Genomic DNA, 26,999 nt, shown 5'->3' on the forward strand with positions numbered 1-26,999 from the left:
ATAGTGAAGAGAGAATAACATTTTATTAGCCTCTACAAAAATGTTTCTCAGATCCGCAGAATGGCATCAAAACATGCAAGTCTTCGGATTCTTAGAAAGGCCACGGCTACTCAGTGGCAGAGTTATAATGGATCTACTGTACCTGACGCTTAGGAAAATTAAGTTTTATAGACAACAGGAAGAAATATTTTCGTGATCGATCGTTGCATTGTAAAGATACGCGGAACAGGTATTGCCGGCAAATTTTCAATGGGTTCTCAATAGATATTACGATGACAATTTTAAGTTAACGGTTATTAAACATGCAGAAATGAAGAATTATTGTGCAGGCGTACAAAAATACGCTATAGGCCGAACTAAAGCCAATATTCGGCGTTGGCGTGAAATGCTTAAAAATGCATTCAATGGCCCACAACAAGGACACTTTAGAGAAGTCGAAGATGAAATTGTGAGGTTTGTGCACGAAAAACCCAAGGGCGGAATGACCATACCACGGCGCAATAAACTCGTTCGTTGACCTTCAATTTCCGCATCGTTATTAGGCCTATAAATCGCAAGCCGCTGAGTTTGCCGAACCCGGCAAGCGAGACGTGCATGTAGCGGCAGCTGGTTGTACCCGATGCTTAATAAACGTAACAGTTTTAAAGACAGCAGGAATATTTTCCTGATGGATTGTTGTATTGTAGAGACGTGGAACAGGTATTGCCAGCAAATTTTCAATAGGTTCTCACGGAAATAAAGAATAAGTGTTCAGCCGCCACGTTGGCATAAAGACAAAGATAGTCTAAAAATGCATGAAGTACAAGAAATGCATTCATATGATTTTACAAAGCACTTTTTACACCTGATTAAATTTTTTCTGAAGGAAAAAGTGGGGGGTTGTGTCGCATTCAGGGTTGTCTTGGATTCAGAGAAATATGGTATATGAATATTCAGTGGTCCTTCTTACATAGACACTTCAAAAAAGTTTATAATATTGTGGATTAGGCACGCTATGTAGCAGGGCATGTGTAGTCCTGTTGTAAGTGTTAATTCAACTGCTTGTTTACAATAAAGCAGATGTTGCTGCCTATGGTCTGTGTTGAGCCAGGGGTGAATTATGCAATCTCAGGTGAAGAATGGTAGTAGAGTATATAGTTCAGTATGCTCTTCAGCTAGTGCTTATGTTTCGTGTGTTATAAATATTTCCCAGTTTGACGGAGCCAGAGTTGTGGCAATGATTCAGGATGAATGTACACGAGCAGCGGTATCACGCATTGCAGGGATTACCCAAAGTGCAGTGTCAAAAATGTGGAAATGTGAGACCTATAATGTGACTGACCAACCAAGGGCGACAATCCCATGTCCAATTGGTACATCTGTGTAACAGCGCAGGGGAGACCAACTTTGACTGCTCAACAATTATGTGACGACTTTCTGAGGGCCACCAAGGTCAGTGTATCCGCACAAACTGTACACAATTGGCTGTATAGTGCTCAATTACAATCATTTTGACCGGTTCAACATGTTCCACTAGGGAATCATCATGTTGAGAGGAGAAGATGGACCATCCAACATATTAATTGGGGGTTGGATGAATGGCATAATGTCATGTTTGCAGATGAAGTACAGATATCAGTTAGGCCATATATACAGCAACAAAAGGCATTAAGATGTAAAGGACACGGTGGAAGTACCAGCACATTCAAGACATGCATGCATTCGTCTCGATGTAGTGGTTTAATGTTCTGGGCTGGGATTATGCATGACTGCCCTACACCTTTGATACCAATTCAAGGGACGTTAACTGCCGAGTGGTATACCAATGAAATTCTCTGACCATCTGTACAACCCTTTGGAGATGAATATGGTGCTGAATTCATTTTTGTTGATGGCAATGATCACTCTCATCAATATGCATCAATTAAGAACTCCATGAGGGAAGCAGATATCAACCAAATCAATTGGCCAGCTAATTCACCAGACGAACTACACTCAGCATGCATGGGACAGGTTGTAAACCACTGCTGTTGATCGTCCACAAACTCCTCAAACACTCCCAGACCTCATTACAGTTGCCCAGATGGAATGGGACCTCCTTCCTGAAGATAACAATGTACCGAACAGAAGCATTCCACAGCATGTCAGAGACCTGAACAATGCCAGAGGAGGTAATGCACAGTACTCTACGGCAGAGTGAAGAAGGGACAACCTTAAAAACAAAACAAAAACTAACTTTATCATTATTACTGTTTATTTGCATTAAATATTGGAAGAAAAACATGAGTTTGTAAAAGTTTAATTTGCAGATAGTGTGTATCTATGATACAATGAACAACATTCTGTAACTTATCACAGTAAAAAAATAAAGTATGTTAGGAAATGGCAGGTGCTTAGCATTGCATAATAATTAAAACTCACATGGAAGTTCCCTGTTGCTGGGGATAAAAAGAACAAATCTCCAGCTTCAGCCAACATCCACAGATAGCCTTTGTCTTTGCACATTCCTTCAGCACTAATTTTCTGCCATTTGTAGTTGGGTCGTAAATTTTTTAAGAGCACTCTGTTCCACTGATGACCTGATGGGAAGCAACATGAGAAAAACAGAAGTAGACTTTCTTTCTGATAATACGCAAATGATTTAATAATGAAGGAAAAATGTGAGATGTGTACCACCTAAATAATAATCAACAGGTTGTAACTTCTTGTGCTCCAAGGACTCATTGATGAAAATAAATTTGCAACACTGATTATAAATTTCTATTTACTCAGAATTTCATCCATAAATACAATAAATGTTAATATTAACAGATGATTATTTCTCCTAGTTCTGAAGATCACAGTGTGCCTAAGGTATTCGCACAGCATATACATTTATTCTGAACCTATTCTGGACAATAACTCAGGTCTGCACTCTTGCATGCAATATGATCTTAGAAATGGCAAATATCAATCCATGGATGTAGGATCTTTTATGCCATTCTATAAGAACTCTTAACATGTCACAATGAGGCATTGTTCCGAATGTTCAAACCTGTTCTGGAGGGATGGAGCACTTTGATGATTACATAGTTAGGGAAATTGAACACCTTTATGAGCATGTAGAAGCGCAATGTTCTGCACATCATGTTAGAATTGTAGCAACAAAATGAGTTGAATGTTCTGGACGAACAATGGGCTATTCCGCTAAACACCAAGATTTAGGGATAGTTATAACTTACAGCATCCTACACCACGATGTTTGGCTCAAGCCTATGTGATGCGAGTGAATATACATAGGACGAGCATATAGGTACTCTTCAGATCAAAATACTACAAGCAAAAGCTACTGAAGTAGAACTGTCTTCAGTCATTTAATCATAATATACCAAAGGATATGAGTGATGTAAAAGAAATTCTGGCCAGAGGCACAGAAGTAGTCATTCCCCCATTAATTCTGTGTTAATTTGTTTGATGAGAATTATTGTTTTATGGAGAAAAAACCCACCAAGATTTTCAGCCCTATTAACTCTTCTGGTGAGCTCTAATCTGTGTTCTGGATGGTTGATCCCTCTCAAAGAGCTATGAATATACATGAAGGATGTACATCACTGAGGCAAAGCATTAGTTGTAACTGACTTCTAAATCATACTCAAATTTAGAATGCATGAATGTTTGAACCTTGGATACAGATGATACACCTGTATTCATCTTTCTCTTTCTTTTTATTCTTTTGTCTCTTACCTACTTCTGCGTTTCTCCGGCATTCTTCTTATCCTACACTTCCCACATCAAGACTGAAGATCTGTCAGGATGGCCCCTCAATAAGCGTTGAAGCCTGTCCTCCTGACGAAGCTGGGAAGTGGAAATGAGCTCGTCAGAGGCTAAGAAAAAATAGATGAAGACCTGGGACTAATGAGGAGAGAGCCTGTCTATTAAGACAGCAGTATATGAAGATGTGGAGACTGTTCTTGATCTTTAGTAATTTCCTTCTTTCTCTCCCTCCTGACACACTGACATGTCCTTGCATTTATCCTATTCCGAGTTCCTTTCGATGTTACTATTTTTGTATATATGACTTAATTTGCACTTGTTTTCTCTTTTCCATTACTTGCAATAACTTTATCTAATGATCAAAGGCCCTCAAAATTCAGAATTCCTCCAAAATCCACCATTTATAAGTTAAAGCCAGATCAAAACCCATATCATCCTTCTGGTGTTGCAATTTTATTCTTCATCAAAGTACACTGAGTGGCCAAAAGTCATGGGAAGACACCCTGATGTTAACGAGTTGCTCCTCTGCAAGCCCTCAAAACGGCAGCAATATGGTGAGGCATCGACTCTACAAGGTGTTGAAATCATTTTGGAGGGATCTGGACTCATGCATCTTGCACTGGTACCCATAATTGTTCTTGTGTAGTTGGTGCAGGGTTAATGGGGCATACACCAGCATCGACAGCATCCCATAAATGCTTGATTGGATTAAGGTTGGGGATCTGGACGGCCAATCCATGGTCATAACTTCACTGAAGTGCTCCTCCAACCACCTGCGTGCCACCACAGAGCAGTGAAATGGGGCACTGTTCTGTTGAAACATGGCATCTCCATCACGGTACTCTAGCACCAGAAAGGGATGCCGATGCTCTGAAAGAATGTCCACATATCATAAACCTGTCAGCACTCCCTGCAGCAGGACAATGGTGCCTAATTGTGATCATGAGAATGCCAACCAGACCAGAACTAAGCTATCTCCCGCCTGGACACAACCTTGCTGACATGCATGATCCATAGCCTCATACGGCATACGCCACACTCTTACGCACCCATCAGTTCGATGCAACTGAAGACTGGATTCATTTGACTATACCACATGCCGCCACTGTTCCATGGTCCCTTCCTGATGTTCGCAGGCCCATGCATGTCGTTGAACTTTGTGTCGAGTTGCCAGCAAAGGGACACGAGTTAGCCGTCGGCTGGTGAAGCCAATGCAGTGCAGTTGCCTCCTTACAGTCCTTGTAGAAATGGGTTCTGAATCCCAGAATTCAACTGGCCGATGATCTGACTCGCAGTAGCCCGTCGAGCGCCCAGTATGGTTCTGTGGAGGCGAGGTGATGTCTTCGTTAAACACCTATGGTCTTCCCTTGCGGCTGTTTATGCGGGTGGTAACGTTCTCCCTGCGATATTGAAGATCCACCCTCGACATTGCTGACCTCGGAAACCCGAATTTGCGTGTAATCTCTGCAATGCTATGACCCATGCACTGTGCGTTAATGACCATCCCACGTTCAAAGTCGGTTAACTCAAGACGTGTTGCCATCTTCACGACACTGGTGTCTGCGACAGACTGCTCAGCTACGCCGCAGCTAACCGCAACGTTCAGGGGTTATACACGGCACATAATGGGACACCCCTTCCCGTGACTTTTGGCCACTCAGTGTATTTTACAAAATTGTCATTATAGGAGAATATCAGATTTTATGTGAATGCAATGAAAAGCTAAAGTTAGATCAGACAGAATAGGAGTTACAAGCACATTAAAACACACAGGTGCATTTTCTAATAAGGTACATTTTGATTTCTTGAATTTTTCTAGTTACTAACAACAATACTTAAACATTAGCCCCTTTATGACCAGAAATATCCGAGAAGACTGTGCACGTAAAACCAGCTATTTGCCAGGTGACAAACATCAAGATGTATTTTGAAGTTCTCCTTTCATAAATACAGTACACAGTTCGTAATTAAGTTTTCAATACAAATTTTTAAATGTTGAAAAAGAGTATATTTTCTTCCATATGATCTGCATAACAACAGATTTCACATAAAATAATTACTTAAAAACATATTCTTGGTTTATTCCATTGACAAAATAATGACTGCTGAGATGTTTAAGCAGTGTGGACATTGATAACACACTTAAGAAAATGGAAATTGCAACACCATGAAGGCAATGGTCGCTTGTGTTGATTTTCAAGATATGGAATGATGCCATGTAGGTATCTAGACGATCAAAGTTTCAGACCCATTGGATTGTTGCTACAGGTCTCCCCACGTGATTGGTCACGGAGGAATCAACTCCAGTATATGGACTCTGGTGTAGCGTAGTTGACTTGCAGTCTGTGCAGTGAAGTGTTCCCCGTCAAACATGCTTCGATGACAGAGAAGAGCACGCTATCAACAACTGTCGCCGTTTGAGAGGGCTCGGATAATTGGGCTGTGTGAGGCTGGATTATCGGTAAGGACTGTCGCTGCACGTGTTGGCCGACAGGCATCTACGGTACAACGTGTATGGCAGCAGTGGTCAAATGAAGGTACCCACACTCGTAGACCTGGCACAGGCCCAGCGCGACAGACAACTGTAAGAGAGGATTGCCGCATCATTCGGGTGGCCCGGATGGAACCCCATGCAACAGCAGCGCAAATTCGAGCAGCTGTGGCACCCCACGTTACACAACAAACAGTTGGTAATCGCCTGCGTGCAGCTGGCTTACGAGCCTGTGTCCCTGCAGAAGGTGTTCCATTGACCCCACAACAGCGACGTGTAAGGCTGGCCTGGTGTCGAGAAAGATCGACGTAGGCTGACAAATGGCATAGGGTCGTCTTTAGTGATGAATCGCGCTTCTGTCTTGCGCGCAGTGATCGTCGGAATCATGTGCGCCGACGTACCGGAGAGAGTGGCCGCCCAGATCTTATTGTCGAGAGGCACACAGGGCCAACACCAAGCATTATGGTCTGGGGAGCTATTGGCTTTAATGTGAAATCACAATTAGTGCTTGTTGAGGGCACTATGACTGCTTGACAGTACGTTGATAGGATACTCAATCCTGTGGTTGTCACAATGATAGTGAACATTGCTAATGGGATGTTTCAGCAGGACAATGCCCGCGTTCACACTGCACGCATCTCCAGAGAAGCTCTCCACGACATCACAACCTTAGAACGGCCCGCCAGATTCCCGGACCTCAGTCTTATTGAGCATGTGTGGGACATGTTGGGTCACCAACTGGCCAACCGTCCTCAGCCACCCACAACTCTTGAACAACTGACCCGTGCAGTGCAGCAAGCATGGGCCACAATTACTCAGGAAGCAATCCGGGGCCTTAATGACTCCATGCCTCGACGAATTCATCAATGTATTGCAGCTATTGATGGGCACATCCTGAATTGATTGTTGTCCAAACTTGCGGCCAGAGGGACCTGAAAGTGTAATCATCGAATCACAATCGAACACTCGTCCTGCATGTTCAATTGCAGCAATGTAGCACCACTCTTTCCGGGTGTTGCAATTTCCATTTTCTTCATCATCAGTTGATCATCTTTGCAAGGGCAGGTATTGAAAATATTTCATCAGTTGGTTCTATCAAGGGGAAATTAGACAGAAATGTAATTTTTAAGACTTTAGGTATTATCTTATAATCTTTGTATAAAGATGCATCTTTCTAAGCATAATATTATTCATCTTACATCCCACTAACTACTTTTATGGTTTACGGAGACGCCGAGCTGGACTGAACCCACCAAGTTGGGCTCAGAAGGCCAGCGCTCTATCGTTGAAGCTACTCAGCTGGTGGAAATATCTTTCTTAGGAACTATTTTGAAACACGAGGAAGAACAGAAAGTAGATGGATAGATCAGGTGAAGAAGATCACTGGTCTACCATTTCATATCATATTAAAGAAATGTGAAAACTGCTTGGGATGGAGACATCCCGTCAAGGTTGCAACACTGAAATGATAGAGTTATGAGGTCACGACACTCAGTAATGAGCACAATGACTAATGATGATGATACAAAATGTTCATTCCTCTTCCATACCATCCATAAGCTTCAAATCAATAAAATTAATCTAAAGGATCCTAATATTTGGAAATTTTCTTCCTTGAATAATTTTCTCACCCTTAAATTTGAAATAGAGGTTTGGAGAAAAAATAAACATTTGGATATACTGTAATTTTCCTGCCATGGTTATTTAAAAAGTTTTCTCTTATCAGTGTGTACTTCCTCTTAAAACAATAATCACCACCACCATAACCTTATCAGTGTATTTTTTTTCTTCTTTTTGCAAAATGTGTGGCCGTGAAAACATTAAGATCACAGCTTGACGTGCATTTCTAAAAGTAACATTCATCCATTGAGTAATGCAGGAAATATGAACAGAGTAGTGTACAATATGCCATGGCTAGACAATATGGTAGTTATCATACAATATCAAAGCACAAAGCTGTCCTCAAGGTCACAGTGCAGAAGAATGGATTTTGGCCCACAGTCTTCTGGTAAGGTACCACATGTTAAGTGTTTGAGTGATCAGGTTGACTGCCAATTATTTGTTGTATTCCCACTTTCTCTGCATTTCTATTCACGATGTAATCTAACAAGCAATAACAAAATAATTACTTTTGGTCATAATTCCGTTAAGACATTTCAAGATACTTCATTACTTTGAAAGTGCAAGGGTCTCCACCGAGGCAACTACAATTAAAATACACAGTGTTGCCGATGCATTCGAAAAAATGCAGGATTTAATGTAGAGATAACTGTATTATTTAATATACAGTCCAGCTGGGGTAAACGGAATAAAATGTTATGTTCATTTGTGAAAAAAAAATGTTACATTTAACAATGTCTGTCTAGCCATAGGCCTATTGTTTCAACAGCCAATCATCAGTTAGTATGCAGCAGCTGAGAAGAGCAAGTGGCAATACTGCTCGGCTTGGCGAGCAACACAATGTTGGTGTGTACATGCATCGCTAGCAGTAACCATGTGGGATGTGTGCACTTGTTCTATAACATATACCAGTCTCTGTGCTATTTTTACATATGTAAATGAATAGTGTTTAGTGATGGGTATGAAAAATGGAAGTTATAAAGCACAGTTTAAATTTAAAGCACGTGAGTTTTCTGTACAGCCATCATATGTATGCTACTGGGATAAATAAAAAGGACAATTGCAGTGTACCAAGAAGACAGCTGTATCATTTTAGGGACAAAATCAGGCCAGTATGCAGAAATCAAAGACAGAGCTGTTAAAATATGTAACTGAATTAAGAAAAGATGGTTATTCAGTTTCACAGAAAATGTTATAGTTAGACACTGGAGATACAGAGAAAAGCAATATATGAATCTTGCAGTTTAAAGCAAGCAGAGGGTTGCTATGTAGATTCATGAAGAGGAACAACCTTTCTCTTTGAAGGAGGACATCTATATGCCAGCAACTACCAAAGAACCATACAGAAAAAAGTGGTGGAATTCCATTGGTATTTTAGATTCAAAATTCAGTTTGCACAATTTTCCCTCCCGCCATTTTCTTAAGGTTAAGAATTGCTTAAAATGGGATAATTACACAAGTAAATACAGTAATAATGAATTTAAAATATATTTACAATATACACCAGTAATTATTATAACAGTAATATTTCTAAAAATTCATTCTCTGAAAACAAACAAACCTGTGAACTTTGTTTTGTTCATGTGAACTTTGTCTGCCATTTTCTCTGAAATCCACAATGAATCTTCACCAGCAGCTATGATGTTTGTAGAAGAATGACGTAGATTTTTTAAATAATTGTCTGTCAATTTGCTGCACAAATGTTGTAAAGAGGTTGATATTGGTTGAAATATGCAATCACTGATCAAAACCTATGAAGAAAGAGTATTACAATAATCTCTGAACAGCTGAATATAAAACTCACTCATAATTTGATACAAAATATGATATTTTTCAAAGTTCAGGTTAACATGCTATTGATGAGTTCCTAATAAGAAGAGGAGCTGATTTTTAATCCACATCACAAGCTTTTCTGTGGTTACAGGTAGATATTTTGAAGCCCACAAACACTTTTTTATTTAAAAAAAAAAAAAAAAAATTAGAATTGGCTTTACATCACACTGACACAGATAGGTCTTATGGTGACGATGGGATAGGAAAAGCCTAGGAATAGGAAGGAAGTGGCCATGGCCTTAAGGTACATTTGCCTGGTGTGAAAATGGGAAACCACAGAAAATCATCTTCAGGGGTGTCTACTATTGTAGGAATACCAACAAATTTCATACTTAAGGTATATCGTAAAAGAAAGGTAGAATATATACAGAATGCATACAGCTGAAAAGTGTACAATAAAAAATATACTGAATCATTATTATTAATCAGAAAGGAATGAGTCGAATGTATGTAGAGTGCACCAGACGGAACGGACAGGGTGCCTTCAGTACACAGGAGTGGGGTAATAAAAGATGAATGGAAAGTTTAAAAATTTGATGGAGCTATCTAACATCTAGCTCTGGGATCAGTTCTGGATTCGAGAATAAAGTGGACGCAACTGAAGTCTCTCAGTGCAGGAAAAGAGGCAGATGCAGGTAATCCATAGATAAATAAGTGTGAAACACTATTCAATAAGGAAATGGGAAAGAGAGTAGCTGTGTTTGAAGGAGCAAAATCCAAAAATAATGTAATTAAACATTTGTTAAAATAATTTTTAAAAAAATGTATTATTCAGAAGCAGTATACTGTAACTCACCTGCCACCACTGGGGAGTTTCAGCTGTGACATTTTTGGTAAAATGAATAACATTCTTTGTTTCTACCACCCATCCAGTTCCATGGCAACCCAGAGCAATATCAATGACTGGGAATGGTACAGCTACCTCCTTCCACTCCTTGCCTTCAGGTACAATTGGAGAGATACCAGCACGGTACAGTACTTTGGAATTACTTGTGAGTACCCACACCATTCCTTGGAAGCAGCAGATACGAGTTGCAGGATAAACACAGAGAACAGGAATTGGAGTGCTGCAAGGCTTATCTGCAGTAAGGAACTTTTGAACATGGATTTGACTTTCTAAGGTGACATACCATGCAATGTTGTCATCTACAGCAATAGACTGAACATACTTGGCTGCTTCCACCCATTTCTCTCCAAAGGGTCCTTTCTGAGAAGGATTCACTAATGAATATGCTATACCTTTCTGTAGCTTCCATACTAACATACCATTGATACTTAAAGCAATTTGTTCTGCACGGTCATCAGCCTTTTGCCATTTCAAACCTAAGCCATTAACACCACTGTAATGCAAAATATCCCTGGAATCAATACAGCAAACATAATGGCGACACACAGCAAAACTGACCATATCATCAGGAGTACAATACTGAACCCAACAGTCAGATCTGTCTGATGTCTGGAAATTACTTTTATCAAAATCTCCATCAACAGGATGACTTATTTCCAGAGAAGCATGATTGCTAGGAGGAGCACTACTACCTGATGGAGGTCCGTAACTTAATGAACTATTAAATGAAGCTAGTTTCTCATCCTCAGCAACATACGTTGCGCTTTCACTGAGTTCATACCTATCTTCATTCACTAAACCTACTGTCTCACATTCCTCTGTCCTTTTGTCTTCCACTATAACGGCATGAGTTAACTCGGCAGTAACACAACATCCTAATGTCAGCATACCATTAGGTTTAGTTAAATTTTCTAAACTAACAGGGACCTTATTTACATCATGCTCTTTCGCTTCGTTTTTATCTATACACAACGTATCGAGATTGAGTACTTCGGCAAGTAATTTTTCTTTAGTAGCGACATCACGTTCGATGGTAGCAGGACTTCTAAGATCCGGTTGAATGCATGGTGGAATGAAACCTTCAACATTTAATTTCAAGTCATCAGGTCTATTATCTTGTTCTACAACAGATTGACTCTCAATGTCACTACGATTGTCACTGGGAAGAGTACCTATTTCACTAATCATACTCTCACCAAGCCTGACCAATGTCTCTTCCGACGAAGATCGAAGTGCAGGACGATCATTATTGGTACTAGATCCTGGTCTGGTTGAAACACTACTCCAGTCACTGCTGACATCTAAGCGTTCACTACTCCAAGGATCTTCACAGTCCGAGGCATTTGAGCGGACACTATTCGTACTCATCGTGTCTGATCCTGATTCTGTGCCTGTAAGAGAAACACATTTTATAATTAGGACTTATATTTATGGTTAGGCAAAGGTTCAGAACCCACGTGTTTGATTACAAGACCTTCCCAGGAGCAGACCTGATCTCAATCTCAACTGGGTGGTCATAAAATGCCACTGAAGTTGAAGAAAAATGAATCAAGGAACAAAGGCAATGAGATGAGATTCAGATAAGATGAAGGGAATGATAGTGAAAGGAACGAAAGAAATATACGAAGACTGGATAGTAGCGATGGGCAGTCTGAGATGGGGTCTTGAGATTTCTCGAGACTAGGGCAAGCACCTGTTTCTCGAGAGAAATATCAAGAAATCTTGAGAACAAGCTGCGTTACAATTAAAATAAAAATATATATTGTGGTTCCACCTATTCAATACAGGAAAACTTAGTAATGCAAGGTTACATTATAAGTCAATCACAATTGGGACCGGTTTTGACCTTTAGTCAGGGTCATCTGGGCAGTTGTGTTTATGTTTCGTAGATCTAGAGAAAGCATATGACAGGGTACAGAGGGAAACAACGTTCACTATACTGGGGGACTATGGAATTAAAAGTAGATTATTAAAATCAATCAAAGGCATTTATGTTGACAATTGGGCTTTAGTGAGAATTGATGGTAGAATGCGTTCTTGGTTCAGGGTACTTACAGGGGTTAGACAAGGCTGTAATCTTTCGCCTTTGCTGTTCGTAGTTTACATGGATCATCTGCTGAAAGGTATATAATGGCAGGGAGGGATTCACTTAGGTGGAAATGTAGTAAGCAGTTTGGCCTATGCTGACTACTTGGTCTTCATGGCAGACTGTGCCGAAAGCCTGCAGTCTAATATCTTGGAACTTGAAAATAGGTGCAATGAGTATGGTATGAAAATTAGCCAATCAAAGAATAAATTTATGTCAGTAGGTAAGAAATTCAACAGAATTGAATGACAGATTGGTGATACAAAGCTAGAACAGGTCGATAATTTCAAGTATTGAGGTTGTGTGTTCTCCCAGGATGGAAATATAGTAAGTGAGATTGAATCAAGGTGTCGTAATGCTAATGCAGTGAGCTAGCAGTTGCGATCAGCAGTATTCTGTAAGAAGGAAGTCAGCTCCCAGACGAAACTATCTTTACATCGGTCTGTTTTCAGACCAACTTTGCTTTACGGGAGTGAAAGCTGGGTGGACTCAGGATATCTTATTCATAAGTTAGAAGTAACAGACATGAAAGTAGCAAGAATTATTGCTGGTACGAACAGGTGGGAACAATGGGAGTAGGGTACTCGGAATGAGGAGATAAAGGCTAATTTAGGAATGAACTTGACGGATGAAGCTGTACGCATAAACCGGCTTTGGTGGTGGGGTCATGTGAGGCGAATGGAGGAGGATAGGTTACCCAGGAGAATAATGGACTCTGTTATGGAGGGTAAGAGAAGTAGAGGGAGACCAAGATGACGATGGTTAGACTCGGTTACTAACGATTTAAAGATAAGAGGTATAGAACTAAATGAGGCCACAATACTAGTTGCAAATCGAGGATTGTGGCGACGTTTAATAAATTCTCAGAGGCTTGCAGACTGAACGCTGAAAGGCATAAGTCTATAATGATAATGTAATTTAAAATATCATGATAATTACAGTACTATTACAGATTACTATTGATGAAAAATGTACAGGATAACTAGTGCGTACACAGTAACAGAAATTTATCATATTAATAACTAAAGAATGTATCTACTATCTAGCTTAAAGTAAAACTTATTCTAATATGAGGCAAAATGAAATGAATTGAATATTAATGTGTTGCAATCTGAGTTTACTAAAATCCATGTTACTAAGCTATCTAATTGCAAAGGTGGAACCTTTGACTGTACCTTTAAAAAGTATACTAATGCCGTTTGTGCTGGGTATGCAAATAGCCAACCACGAGCCTTTTCCATTACGTAAATAAGCGTCAATAAGCGACTAGGCCATTCATTTCTAACAAGGTCTATTACGGAAGCAATATAACATAATTATAAAGGATACGCAATCTGGCACTGTATGCAGCAGTAAGTACACAAATGAGTAGGCTAAGTACAGAAATTGACGGCTACTGTTGGTAGAACATTATTACCCATAATTTATCAGATCCCACATTCAATATCCATTTAATCAGTGTTTGGTTTTGGTATATGACTGTGCAATGTGTAATTGTGTCTAATTGTACGTGACAACTTTAAGATGATGTCCGATATCTTTATCAAAATATTGATCCAAATAAATGTATGTTTTCAAACTCTAGATAACACTTAAGCTTAACGTCCCGCCCGCAGGATCATCCCCTACCCCCACCTCGACAACAGATAAGAACCCCCCATCACATGGTACGCCAATAGCAAACGCCCCGCCTAACATCTATCCCCTTCAACCCCCTACTTGCCCCTCACAACAGCCCCTCCACACATACAACACAAGGAATAGAACCACAATAGACATTAGTCACAGTAATGTAAGAAAGACCACAAGACTTTGTAGCAGCAGTCAAAGGGGTAAGTGAAAAAATACAACATCAAACTCACATTACAAGCACAGCAACACATAACAGTATTCAAGTTAATTTCCATTTGTTCCAGATGCTTCACTCATTCTATTACCTCAAAAGAAACATAAACAGCTACTCAAGATTTGGATAGAAGCCCCCCCCCTTAACTACAACTACATTAATACAATCTGCTACCAATGGATATTAAAGTTGCAATAAACAAGAAATAATTATTCTAATACTTTCACTGATCAAATCACCAAACTGCAGCAAGCCTCGAAAATTCTAGAAGCTGGTCTCCAACGGTTCCAAGATTTTAATTTTTAGAATATCATTTCGATTCAAATTACACATGGAGTCAAATCATAGTTGTTTTTAAATAATTGCATTGGAGATCACAATTATTAACCAAATTCTCAATATTGGAAGTTACTGTGTTCCAGAAATCAATGGATTTTAGAAAAAATGGCTCCTATATTTTAACCTTCAGTTTATATTTATGACTCAAATTTAAAGCCATATTACATTTGATTCAATCAACCACAGCATTGTGAAAACAATTTTAGACAAATTTTCAAATTTGTAGTTACTATGTTTTGGACGTCAATGTATTTTAGAATTAAGGGTTACTCTAATTCAACATTGTAATTGTGAAAACAATTTTAACCAAATTTTTAAATTGTAATTGCTATGTTTTGGACGTCAATGTATTTTAGAATTAAGGGTTACTTCAATTCAACATTGTAATTCATATTGTCATACTTTTAATGTGTACATAATTCCTATGTTTTTTACATATTATTACTAAACATGGATTTATACTCAAGCAAAAAATTTGTAAAAACAATCCAAATATGACAGGTCTTAACCTTGAGACAATTATGTAGGCTGAAGATGCTTGTAAATAAAGCGAAAAATGTTCCTGTAAATTCGTGTTGTAGTATTATGAACTAGTAACACAAAACCAATTTGTACTGAATAGGTGGATTAAAATAATCACTATATTGTAAGCATTTATAGCAAATTTCAATACGGATCTAATCATGAGATTAGTTACATGTAACAAAAATCAATACATGCACATTGTAACTAAAGGATACCTCAATCTTGGAGTAAAAGTAATATGGTTATCTTGACTCCAAATACAAATATAACAGCAATGAATTTGAACAATTTTCAACATCATGGATATGGTCCATTCTGGTTCTACATTTACACTATGCAACACAATGAGCCATCACCATTCAGTATGAAATTTACTTTATTGGTGCTCATCAGTGGCTTCATTGTGAGTTAAGTCTTTATAGAAGTCATGGTGAATGGAAGGAATATATTCTAGCATAGAAATTAAATCATCACACTTAGATTTTTTTACTGGAATAGGAGCTTCGTATGCCTGACTTAAGCTGAAAGGTGAAGGCATTGATGATGATACCTTTATTGTATGCCTTCCTCTATGATTAGGAGTACAATCAAGTATTTGCCAAACTTGCATCTCATTTTAAGTATAGGAAACCTAATCTAAAATGGATATTTTGATTCAAACCAGAATCATGTTATTTTGAGCCACTGTACCTTTACCCATCAATAGTTTCATTAAGAACTAATAACTTTACAAAGGTGAAAAGTGAGCGTATCCTCCTAATTCAATACAATAAATATTCCATCATTAGACGGAGTAAACAAATTCAAACATGTTTTGGCTCTTTTGAGCCATCTTCAGTGAAAAATGAGGGGAGTTTGAAATAATTTACATAATATAAGTTGAAAAATTGCTAAAAAACATAATGAAGGAGCAAATGAAAAAACGAACAAAAGAGAGCCTAGACAGAAACAAAATTAGCACAAATATACAATATTTACATCAATAAGCGGAGCAAAAAACAACTCGCTGCGACAAAATTCAGCGAAAAGGTGTTAATTTAAAATAATAATTGAAACTAAAATCTGTGTTAACTTAAGAAAACAAAGGAATGAAAAAACAAATGATGCAGATGGAAATGAACAATAGTAGCACATGGTGAGGTTGTGGACCTCATAGTTTACAAAATATTGTTTAGTAACAATAACAAAACAGGTTGAAATCACTGTCGAAAATCATCCTTGTAGAAAGCCATCACATTAAATTGGTCAGGAGGGGAGCGGGAGCAAACATTTTTGAGAAACCAAGCCTGATATAACGTGCAGGCGAAAAGCCTGTGACAAGGAAAAAACACCAATGAAATTTAAACCCCTCTCACAATTTAAATGAAGTCAGCGAGAAAAAGAACATTCTACTTGAAACATTCATTCCATATATTTGTCAGAATTTCCATAACACAAACAAACCCCACCTCCATCTCTCCAACTCACCACCACTCCGCCCCTGCTCACACCAGCCCTGGACCACCCCTTCCCCCTCCGCTCCTTCCATCCTAGCAAACACAGTCGAACCAACAATAGACTCGATCACGCGAACGAGACTGTTACTTTGAGAAGGCCAGGCCATTTGAGAGGACAACCACCTGCTAAACACTGTAAGTTTAAGCTTTCTTCACACCCATTCTACACTTTTTACTTATCACCCCACATTTCTCACACAACCTCATTTTTCCATTACAGATTAGAACTTCATTGATGGTTTCCACTAGATCACTTACAGTTTACTATGCATCTGTCTTCTACCTAACACAGCTTTTCAATTTTATATCGCGGCCCTTCCGACCCTTTATAATAAGGCAAGACACCAGCCAATATTATGGAACAATAATCAAGAAAGGGACCGCTAGATTGAGAAGATATTGAGAATGCTGCTGTTTCTAAAGCTTTAAATTTCATTGGTGTTTTTTCCTTGTCACAGGCTTTTCGCCTGCACGTTATATCAGGCTTGGTTTCTCAAAAATGTTTGCTCCCGCTCCCCTCCTGACCAATTTAATGTGATGGCTTTCTACAAGGATGATTTTCGACAGTGATTTCAACCTGTTTTGTTATTGTTACTAAACAATATTTTGTAAACTATGAGGTCCACAACCTCACCATGTGCTACTATTGTTCATTTCCATCTGCATCATTTGTTTTTTCATTCCTTTGTTTTCTTAGGTGAACGCAGTTTTTAATTTCAATTATTATTTTAAATTAACACCTTTTCGCTGAATTTTGTCGCAGCGACTTGTTTTTTGCTCCGCATATTGATGTAAATATTGTATATTTGTGCTAATTTTGTTTCTGTATAGGCTCTCTTTTGTTTGTTTTTTCATTTGCTCCTTCATTATGTTTTTTAGCATTTTTTCAACTTATATTATGTAAATTATTTCAAACTCCCCTCATTTTTCTCTGAAGCTGGCTCAAACGAGTCGAAACATGTTTGAATTTGTTTACTCCGTCTAATGACGGAATATTTATTGTATTGAATTAGGAGGATACTCTCATTTTTCACCTTTGTAAAGTGAAAACAGTCAATACAGAATGATTCTAATATCTTGTAAAAGAACTAATAACCCCATTCACTAGGTCTTTTCTTTGGACAAAAACAGACTGTACTATTTGGTTTACAGAAAAAGGTTTCACATTATTTCTCGCTTATTTTTAATCCAACTTTTGGTATTTATAAATCTTTTTAAATTTTTTTTACTGCTTTCCTTACGTCCTCACTTGCCTTAGCGTCCACCATGATGTACGGCTATATCACATGACTATTAAGGATGTTCAGATTGGCTGCGAGGATTTGGACCACTTTGGCTCTAAAATAAGTGGGCAATTTATTTTGCTTAATATTCTGAAGGCACAATATTACACGAATGAAAGTTGCTGGAGATGGGCCACTTTCATAACAGTTAGGGAGTGCAAAATTATCCCTCTAGATCAGGGCCCCTCAAACGCCCAAAATCTCACGCGTGCAAACTGAGGCGCAGAGGTCCCATGCACCGTGCATTAGTCCTACTCGGCTCGGACCAGCACGCCGTCTCGGGGCAATTCGGCTAAGCTAGGCTTGGATTTGGAGCGCTACGGAGAGTGAGGAAGAGGGAGACAGACGGAGTGAGCGAGACAGACATGGGGAAAGAGAGAGAGAACACTATTGCTCCAAATCGAGGAGTGGGGTCTGCACTCTGGTTGACCAAGCGAAGTCGTCTTTTGCACCATGTATCCTGACAGGCCCTGCTCTAGATGGTATTATCTCATTTTACCAATTTCTGGAGATGGCCCACTGTGGCTCTGGCTCCTTCAACTGTGGTAATAATGTCAAGGCCTGGGCAAGTTGGCCCTGCGGTTAAAAGTCGCACAGCTGTGAGCTGCATCCAGGAGATAGTGGGTTCGAATCCCACTGTCAGCAGCCCTGAAAATGGTTTTCCATGGCTTCCCATTTTCACACAAGGCAAATGCTGGGGCTGTACCTCAATTAAGGCCACGGCCGCTTTCTTCCCACTTCTAGCCCTTTCCTATTCCACCGTCACCATAAGAACTATCTGTGTCGGTGCGACGTAAAGCAAGTTGTGTAAAAAAAAAAAAAGTCAAAGGAAAATGTAACTATTACTTGTATGTTTAAAGAGATTTCTAAACTTTCAGCTATAGTTAATACTTGCCCGACACGCAACTGGAAAGGGAATATCATTTCAAGGCTCTCCCAACATACAGGGGTAAGGGTTAAATATCACAGGGGGATAAAAGTAGGCAGGCGACCAGAAGAGCCTTGGAAAAACATCACACTGAGCTACGTAAATACATAAAGAGGAAAAACAACGGATGTTGTCTACGAGAAAAACTTAGAAGGGTTATCACTATAAATTCAAAACTGCTCCAGTGCTAACTAGGACAGGTCACTTATTTCTTATAAAATACTAACCTGATACTAGATGTTTAGGTTTTGATGCTGTTCTTTTCTTTTTCTTCCGTTTGTGCTTTGGTTTGAAAACAACTTCTTCAAATTGTTGTTCTCCAATTTTCTCCAGCAACTCAGCCCTGGAACTGTCTCGAGACACACTTGAACCTCGACGGCTATTGATGCTGCTCCACTGAGAGCGGTTATAAACTTCCTTGTAAACTTTGTTCTCATCAAAAGTGCCCTTCTCCACAGTTAGACCAGTCTGTAGAATAACAAGAAATAATGAAGTTAAGCAGAAAAAAGGTCATTGGGGGCTGAGAAGAGAGGGATTTAGAAGGACTGGAATAGATGAGGACAGCCTATCTATTTGTGACGATGTGGAGATTATCTTTGTCCTTTTGTGTTTTTATGTTCATCCATGTACCCTCTTTGTGTGCTCCCTCTTCCCACACGTCGTCGTGTTTGTCCTATACGTGTTCCTTTTCTTGTTTATCATTACAGTAGAACCTCGATTATACGTTCCTGGAAACTATGTTTTCCCGTAAATATCCGTTCAAATTACGAGGTCCCGCGAGCATCCTAATTAAATCACATTGTAAAAATCCCGCATTATGCGATCCTCGAAAAAACGATTTCCCGTATCAACCGTTCAGAAACTTCAGTCCCATCAACGCTAAATCCTTGATCACGCGTTTTTGAAGAAACTGTATCTCACGAAAGGACGGCTACGGCATACTTGTGGATCTTGGTGTTAACGTCCAGTCATTGCGGTATTTTGAGGAAGCAGAAAAGCGATCGGCGGTGAACTTGCATAAGGGACCATCTTAAGCATCGCATTCAGGTGGTATTGTTTAGAGAATTGAAATCATAAAGCAGAGAGGGTCCACAACAATTGGAAGGAGACAGAGCGCATTTCGACAGCTCTACTTGAAGACGGAACGAGTTTTGTCAAATGTTCGTACTTGCAAAGCGTCTACATTATGTCCAGGGTTAGATGTTAACTTCCCCCCCCCCCCCAGTGTATCACCAAACAGGTTTTCGGCACTTCCCTCAGGGCACTGTATAGTCACTGAGCTTTCAGGCAGGAATCTAAACTGCTCCTCCTTAACTAACACAAATTTAGTATTTTAATATTATCGTATACGATTACGTTATCGAGACCAGAACAGTTGTTGCACCTTACATACATAAAGCCATGGGAGGTTTTGGGATTGCATATTACTGTTTTGGTCCTAATGTAAGACTAGGAATTTCACGTTATTCTGTTAAAATGTTAAAACCGCAGTCGTTTTATTTGCGCACGTTACATGTAAAAACCTTTGCATCATTTCGCACTCGTACCGACTCGGACAGCAGAGCGCGTTTTTCAGCTGAGCTCCAGGTCACTAATAACCATAAATTCGGAAGTTTTGATGATACTTTTTCTCTTACCAATTTAATCGTGATTAGTGACGAACATAATTGAATATAATGCATTCGAAAACTTGAGAATCGATACTTGCATTCGAAACAATATTCTCGAGTTCAACATAACCTTTAAAAGTCGATGTAGGTCGTAGACCTAATTTGCGCAGTACAAGATTTCCACAAACTGACTACGAACAGTATACCGGTGATCAAATTGCAATGGAAGATTTAAAGAAAAAAGGATTTTGCCATCATGTTGGGCGCTTTTGTATCCAGTGTGCTTTATTTTATTAGATTAGAGAATTAAAAAATACTTGTGGTCGATTGTTTGGCTTGATGTTATTAGGTTTTCCAAACAGTTTGACCGATCAAAGTTGCTGGACTGAGAGACGTTTTCAGAGGAAACCGACGAAGTTTCCCCGGTAAAAATGAATGTAAAGTTGCGAGACTTAAGTCGCGTACCAGTAATTAATGTTTGAAGCTGGCCCCGCGGTCGAACTTGCCTGCCTCTCACACGGAGGACCCAGGTTCGATTTCCGGCCAGGTCAGGCACTTTTACCTGGATATGAGGGCTGGTTCCAGGTTCACTCGTTCTACGATTACCTTTAATTGAGGCACTATTTAATGGTGAGATGGCGATCCCAGTCTAGAGAGCCAGGAATAACGGCCGAGAGGATTCGTCACACTGACCATGCGTCGCCTCGTAATCTGCAGGCGTTCGGACCGAGCAGCGGTCGCTTGGTAGGTGGAAGGCCCATTGGGGGTGTAGTTTGGTTTGTTTTAGAGGTGTTTGTAAGATTTTAAGTATACATATTTCTTTTTTTTTTTTTTGGTGATGTTTAGCCAAATTGTTCATGGTTCATTCATTCCCAAATTTTATGTTTTACCGTGTTGTACGTTCTTTTACGGTGGTCCCTCCAAAAACGGAGAATCGAGGTTCCACTGTAAATTCCTCTATAATGTATCTCCATTAAATTCAGATCTTTACAATGAAAAATACATTGAAGCCTCGTTAGTGCGTTCCTCATTACCAAGTTTTCCTGCTTAGCATGTTGTAAATTCGTAGTCCCGATTATCATCATATTAAATCAACATAAAAAATCTCACTTATCACGTCATGAATTTTCGCTATTACCGCTTAATACAATCACATTTTTCCTAGCCCTTAAAATAATGTCATCCCTTGTGCAAAGAACATGATTTCCAACTCAGGTAAGAGCCCTCGCTGCAGTTGTGTGATAACTGGAAAAAGGCCTTGAATTCTTGAACTTCACAGGATAAATTGCACCTTTGGGGAGCAAGCCATTAGCCTTGTTTGCCGGTTAGCAGTGAAACTGCAGAATAACACAATGAGCCTGTTTGTGGTAGTATTTTGCATTCCATTCAGAAGTTAGAAATATATTTCGTGTTTAGTTGTACCGTGACGGGTAGCGAATATTTGTTACGCAATAGCCTACATCTGGAACATAATAATGTGAAGTTGACCAGCCTGGTGCATATTTGTCTTGTAATAGCCTAATTATGGATACGGAAAAAGTCAGGAAATTCCTTATTAATGAAAAAAAATTAAAGTCTGTTGGCAAGTCGAGTGACATCTACATCTTTAAGCGCGCAGAGGTGGTATGAATCTGAAACTCGCACCTTCCAGTTTGGACTCGATCACTCGAATCGGACTTGGTCGGTCGAAGTTTTGTTTGATTCAAAATGGCAGCCAAAGTCGGTCTGTTGCAGTCGCACATGGCCATGTATAACCTCCAACTCAGTGTCTAAGTGTGTGACAAGAAAAATAATGTGTAATAACCTACTGGTCCAAAATAAAAGGCTTCCACTAACATCTGTTTTAGAAAGAGAAAACATCTTATGTAGTGTTTCCATACTCCTGTTGGATAGTTTTTATTTGTGTATTCAGTAGTACGTTTTCTCGCTTAACACGTTCCTCTTCCTTGTCCCCTGCAGAAACGTCTTAACGAGATTTTACTGCATTTCACTCTAGATTTAACAGTTGCCGAGAGATTATTTGCATTATCAACTGTATGCTGTCATGTAAGAGAAATACTTCATAAATTAACACATACAAGTATGCAATTACAGAACAGTTTAACAATTCATTCTTAAAAATTAATTTCTTTGATTAATATCAGCACTTACTCTCTGGACTGTAATAATTTTGGGAAATGTATCCACATTTTAAATGGGGATGGACAGTAAAAAGAATGCATTTTTAAATGTGCATATCTTCATTCTTGTAATAGTCTAGTCATCACAGCATTTTTGAACATCCATCTGTAATTTGGAAATACACTTCCACTAATGCATTATAATATATATATATATATACTTAACCTAACAAATCACACAATTCGTTGTAAATTATGCTCTCAGGACAGTATTTCTTAGTTTTGTAAGATAATGAGCCTGATGTATAAAACAAAAACTAGTCTAGTAAATGCGCTGTTCTCAGTAGTTTTAAGTGACAAGCTTGTGATCATGTGCCATGAAACCTATAAATCTACCAGGAAACAATTGGATGAAAAGTTGGATCCTTATTGAATGCAACATATTCCTGTTCTGTAACACCAAGCTGAGAGGCAAGGCAAGAGCAGCATCATCGCACCAAGCCTTCTCATTGCTATAAATGTGTGGCACCGATCCCGTTTGTGTCATTTTATCCTGATGAGAGCTACTGGATGCTTCATATACCGTGGGCTCACCATATCCAAAAGCATTTTATACCTAACTGCCAGGTTTCAAGGAGGCTGCCTGTATCCTGCAGCACATAAGCCTTTTGGAGAACATACGTTGCCTGCTGGACGTCAGTGCTATTTCGGAGGACCAGCACACAACTAAAGGAGCTATTCCTCCTAAAGCTGTTGGCCCCTTTAGAGAGTCAGGTAATTTACCACTGCCCAACACTCAGCATTGATTTGCTGGCTGTACGGTCCACTCCATACCACAGCCGGTAACTCTGCTCAGTCAGAGAGGATCAGAAGAAAGATATAAAGAGTACACCGGAAACAAAGGAATCTCTTTTGTCTCCACAGAAGTGTAAGATGCGAATGGAGGTCAATGATACACAGACCGACCCAGGAGCTCCTTGGATAAGGGTGAGAAGGGCTACTTAAAAGTAGTTGTAACATTGAAATGTTTACAATGCCAATGCAGTCTAATATGAATATTATCATTTATTTCAGGGGCATCAACTGATGGGTTGGATATTCGCAGCTGCTGAGTACAAATTGGTAAAATTTTTCCCAAAAGCCTTTTTTCCGAGAACTTAATCTGATTCTCAAGATCACTCAGAAACTGCCCAGGATTCGATGTGATCAAAATTGCATATTTCAACTGCACTTCATTCACATTATCTGTATACTATAGTACAATAAAAGGCATAGTTTTTGTTACCTGTTTATAATCCAGGCGCATCAAAACTGACCACACAACCGGTGTACGCTTGAATAACTTGTGATGTTCTTGTTGCATATTTGAAACAACCAGTATCCATCACATATAAAAGACAATAAATAATATATGTGGAGAAGTATGTAGACAGCAATGTCTTCCATGGCTGAAATTCTACATTATAATTTGTTTCTTCTTAGTAATCTCTTATCAGGAAGGTTTAAATTTTCTTTTCTTTTTTGGCTATTTGTCTTACGTCACACCAACATGGACAGATTTTATGGCAACAATGGGATAGGAAAGGGCTAGGACTGGGAAGGAAGCGACAGTCCTTAAGTAAGGAAAATCATCTTCAACGCTACATACTAAAAGTTTAATATTGGTTCTGTATTGATGTCACTAAACATATACAGTAGAAGTCCGTTATAGTGATAATTCATAACAGCGAAAAATTTACTCGCTATAACGGATTGTCGTTATATCCGATTTTTGTATAAAAGTCGGAAAACCCTTCATGCACTTTAAAGTCGGTATGAAATGGCAATCAGTTTGTTCAAAACTTGCATTTCCGCAGATGATATCCACACTACGATTTACTTGTTTGCTATTTGTCGTAATCCAATACTACGTGAAAGTGTATGTTTAATTTCATTCTGAAAAAATTTAAATCAGGCTCAAAAAGAAGTTTGTAAAATCATACAAGCCTACGCATTTTTAGACGCCGAACATTTACTTTCGTCACGCCGTATTTCATTTTTTTGCGGCTGCACAATTATTCTTTATTTCCACGGGTTTAAGGACCATTAACTTAACATTGGCATAATAATACCGAAGACAACTCGTTGAAAATTTTCTTGCAATACCTATTCCATGCGTCTCTACAATACAACGAACCATCAGGAAATTATTCTTGCTATCTATAAAACTGTTACTTTTATGCAGCGTCAGATATAACCGGCTACCGCTACACGCACGTCTCGCTTGTCGGGTGCGGCCAAATTCAACGGCTAGCGATTTATAGGCCTAATCGCGAACGTTGAAAGTCAACGAACGAGTTTATTGCGCCCTTGTGTTTTTTGTGCACATACGTCACAATTTCATCATCAACTTTAAAGCGTCCTTGTTGCGACCACTGAATGCAATTTTTTGTACAGTACCGGTACGCATTTTTTGTCTTCACGCTAACGCCAAATATTGGCTTTAGTTAGGCCTATGCCGTATTTTCTTGTGGCTGCACAATTATTCTACATTTCCGAGTGTTTAATAAACATAAACTTGGCATCATAATATCGACTAGAACCTGTTGAAAATTTGCCGGCAATACCTTTTCCACATATCTTTACAATACGACTATCCATTACAAAAATATTCCTGCTGTTTATAAACCTTAATTTTACTAAGCGTCAAGTGCAATAGACACGTTATGACTCTGCCACTGAGTAGCCATGGCTTTTCTAAGAATTCGAAGGGTCGCATGTTTTGATGCCATTCTGCAGATTTGAGAAACACACAGGCACTGTACACTGTACAACCGGTAGCGATGTGTAGTAAAGAGGCGGTCGTTTATTGTCAATGAGTTCTGTGCGTGTGTGAAAAGCAGCAGCGTGGTTATCGCGGTAGTTGCCAGTGGTAACCATTAACTTACTATTAGGCTGCGAATGCAATGAGCTTTGAGTTTTCGCATGAGATTCTGAGAAAAAAAGTCTTGGATTTGGAGAAATACGGTATCACTCCAGAGATTTCTGTGGCAAACACCTGAGCTTTCTTCTTCAAACAGCGTCACCTAACCTAACCGTATATGTAGCCTATCATGAAAACGTATTTGAAACGCATCTCGAGAAATAACCTCCTAAAATCAGCTTCATGGTCCGTATCGCACTTCAATAGATTCACAATTAAGTATTTATTTATTTTCCACCTAGTCGATACAATGATTGCTTAAGGCAACTTTTAATGGTCAAAAGTGGTACATGTTTCGTATATTATCAACATCTTCAGCCACATAACACTGTTTAGATGAAAAATATATAAAATTGACAAAGTAATGCTTTAGATGAAGTCTTATGTTAATTTTAAGGACACTTCATCTAAAGCATTACTTTGTCAATTTTATATATTTTTCATCTAAACAGTGTTATGTGGCTGAAGATGTTGATAATATACGAAACATGTACCACTTTTGACCATTAAAAGTTGCCTTAAGCAATCATTGTATCGACTAGGTGGAAAATAAATAAATACTTAATTGTGAAATAACCTCCTCGCGAAAAATTTAGGCCTACATGTAAATAGCCGTAACTAGACGCGAGAAGATATGAAATATCCTCTGAAATCAGTGATGTACTCTGCCATATCTTGAGGTGTATGACATTCTTACGTAATTTCCGTATATAACATTAAAATTAAGGTATCGTTTATTCAGTCTTTAATTTTACGAGTTAACAACTGCTATCAGCCACGTCATTTACGCATTTATTACGAAAACGTGCTATCCTCTTTTTCATTTTGAATTTTCTTTAGAGAACAGCAGTCGATGGGTATTACTAATCAACTCCAACATTGCCTTTGAATGTCAACGAGAGAGCTCGCAAATGCACAAAGTGAGAAAACTATACCGTACTGAAGATGATCGTTCGCATTTTGTTGCAAACATTTCAGTTTTCTTATTCAAACAGCGTTACGTATCCTAACTTAACTGTACTAAACGTATGATGAAAACACACTTCAAGCGCCGGTAGAGAAATTATACCTTTCTCGCTATAAATTTTCATAATAGCCTTTCCGTAATTTAACCAGATGCGACAAAATACAAACTAACGTATGAAATCAATTAAGCACTCTGCCATATCTCGAGGTGTATCCCATTCTTACTTAATTGCAGTATTTAGCCTCAAAATTAAGCTGTCGTTTAGTCAGCCTTAATTTTTAACAACCGTTATCGGACACGTTATTTATGCATTT

At 38.9% G+C, this 26,999-nt stretch overlaps 1 protein-coding gene across 6 annotated transcripts in view; it reads right to left on the bottom strand.

Moving 5' to 3' along the window:
* Positions 1–26,999, bottom strand: part of LOC136857549 (tectonin beta-propeller repeat-containing protein 2) — a 211,956-nt gene that overhangs the window by 91,037 nt on the left and 93,920 nt on the right. For all 6 annotated transcript variants that reach the window (XM_067136303.2, XM_067136301.2, XM_067136304.2 and 3 more), the window contains 4 exons: positions 19,254–19,494; positions 10,473–11,914; positions 9,405–9,594; positions 2,401–2,558 (listed from right to left, as the gene is read on the bottom strand). In XM_067136303.2, the coding sequence (XP_066992404.2) occupies positions 2,401–2,558; positions 9,405–9,594; positions 10,473–11,914; positions 19,254–19,494 (2,031 nt within the window). The remainder of the gene's footprint in view (positions 1–2,400; positions 2,559–9,404; positions 9,595–10,472; positions 11,915–19,253; positions 19,495–26,999) is intronic.

The sequence above is a fragment of the Anabrus simplex genome, chromosome 1 (genome assembly GCF_040414725.1).
Source record: "Anabrus simplex isolate iqAnaSimp1 chromosome 1, ASM4041472v1, whole genome shotgun sequence".
Classification (NCBI taxonomy): domain Eukaryota; kingdom Metazoa; phylum Arthropoda; class Insecta; order Orthoptera; family Tettigoniidae; genus Anabrus; species Anabrus simplex.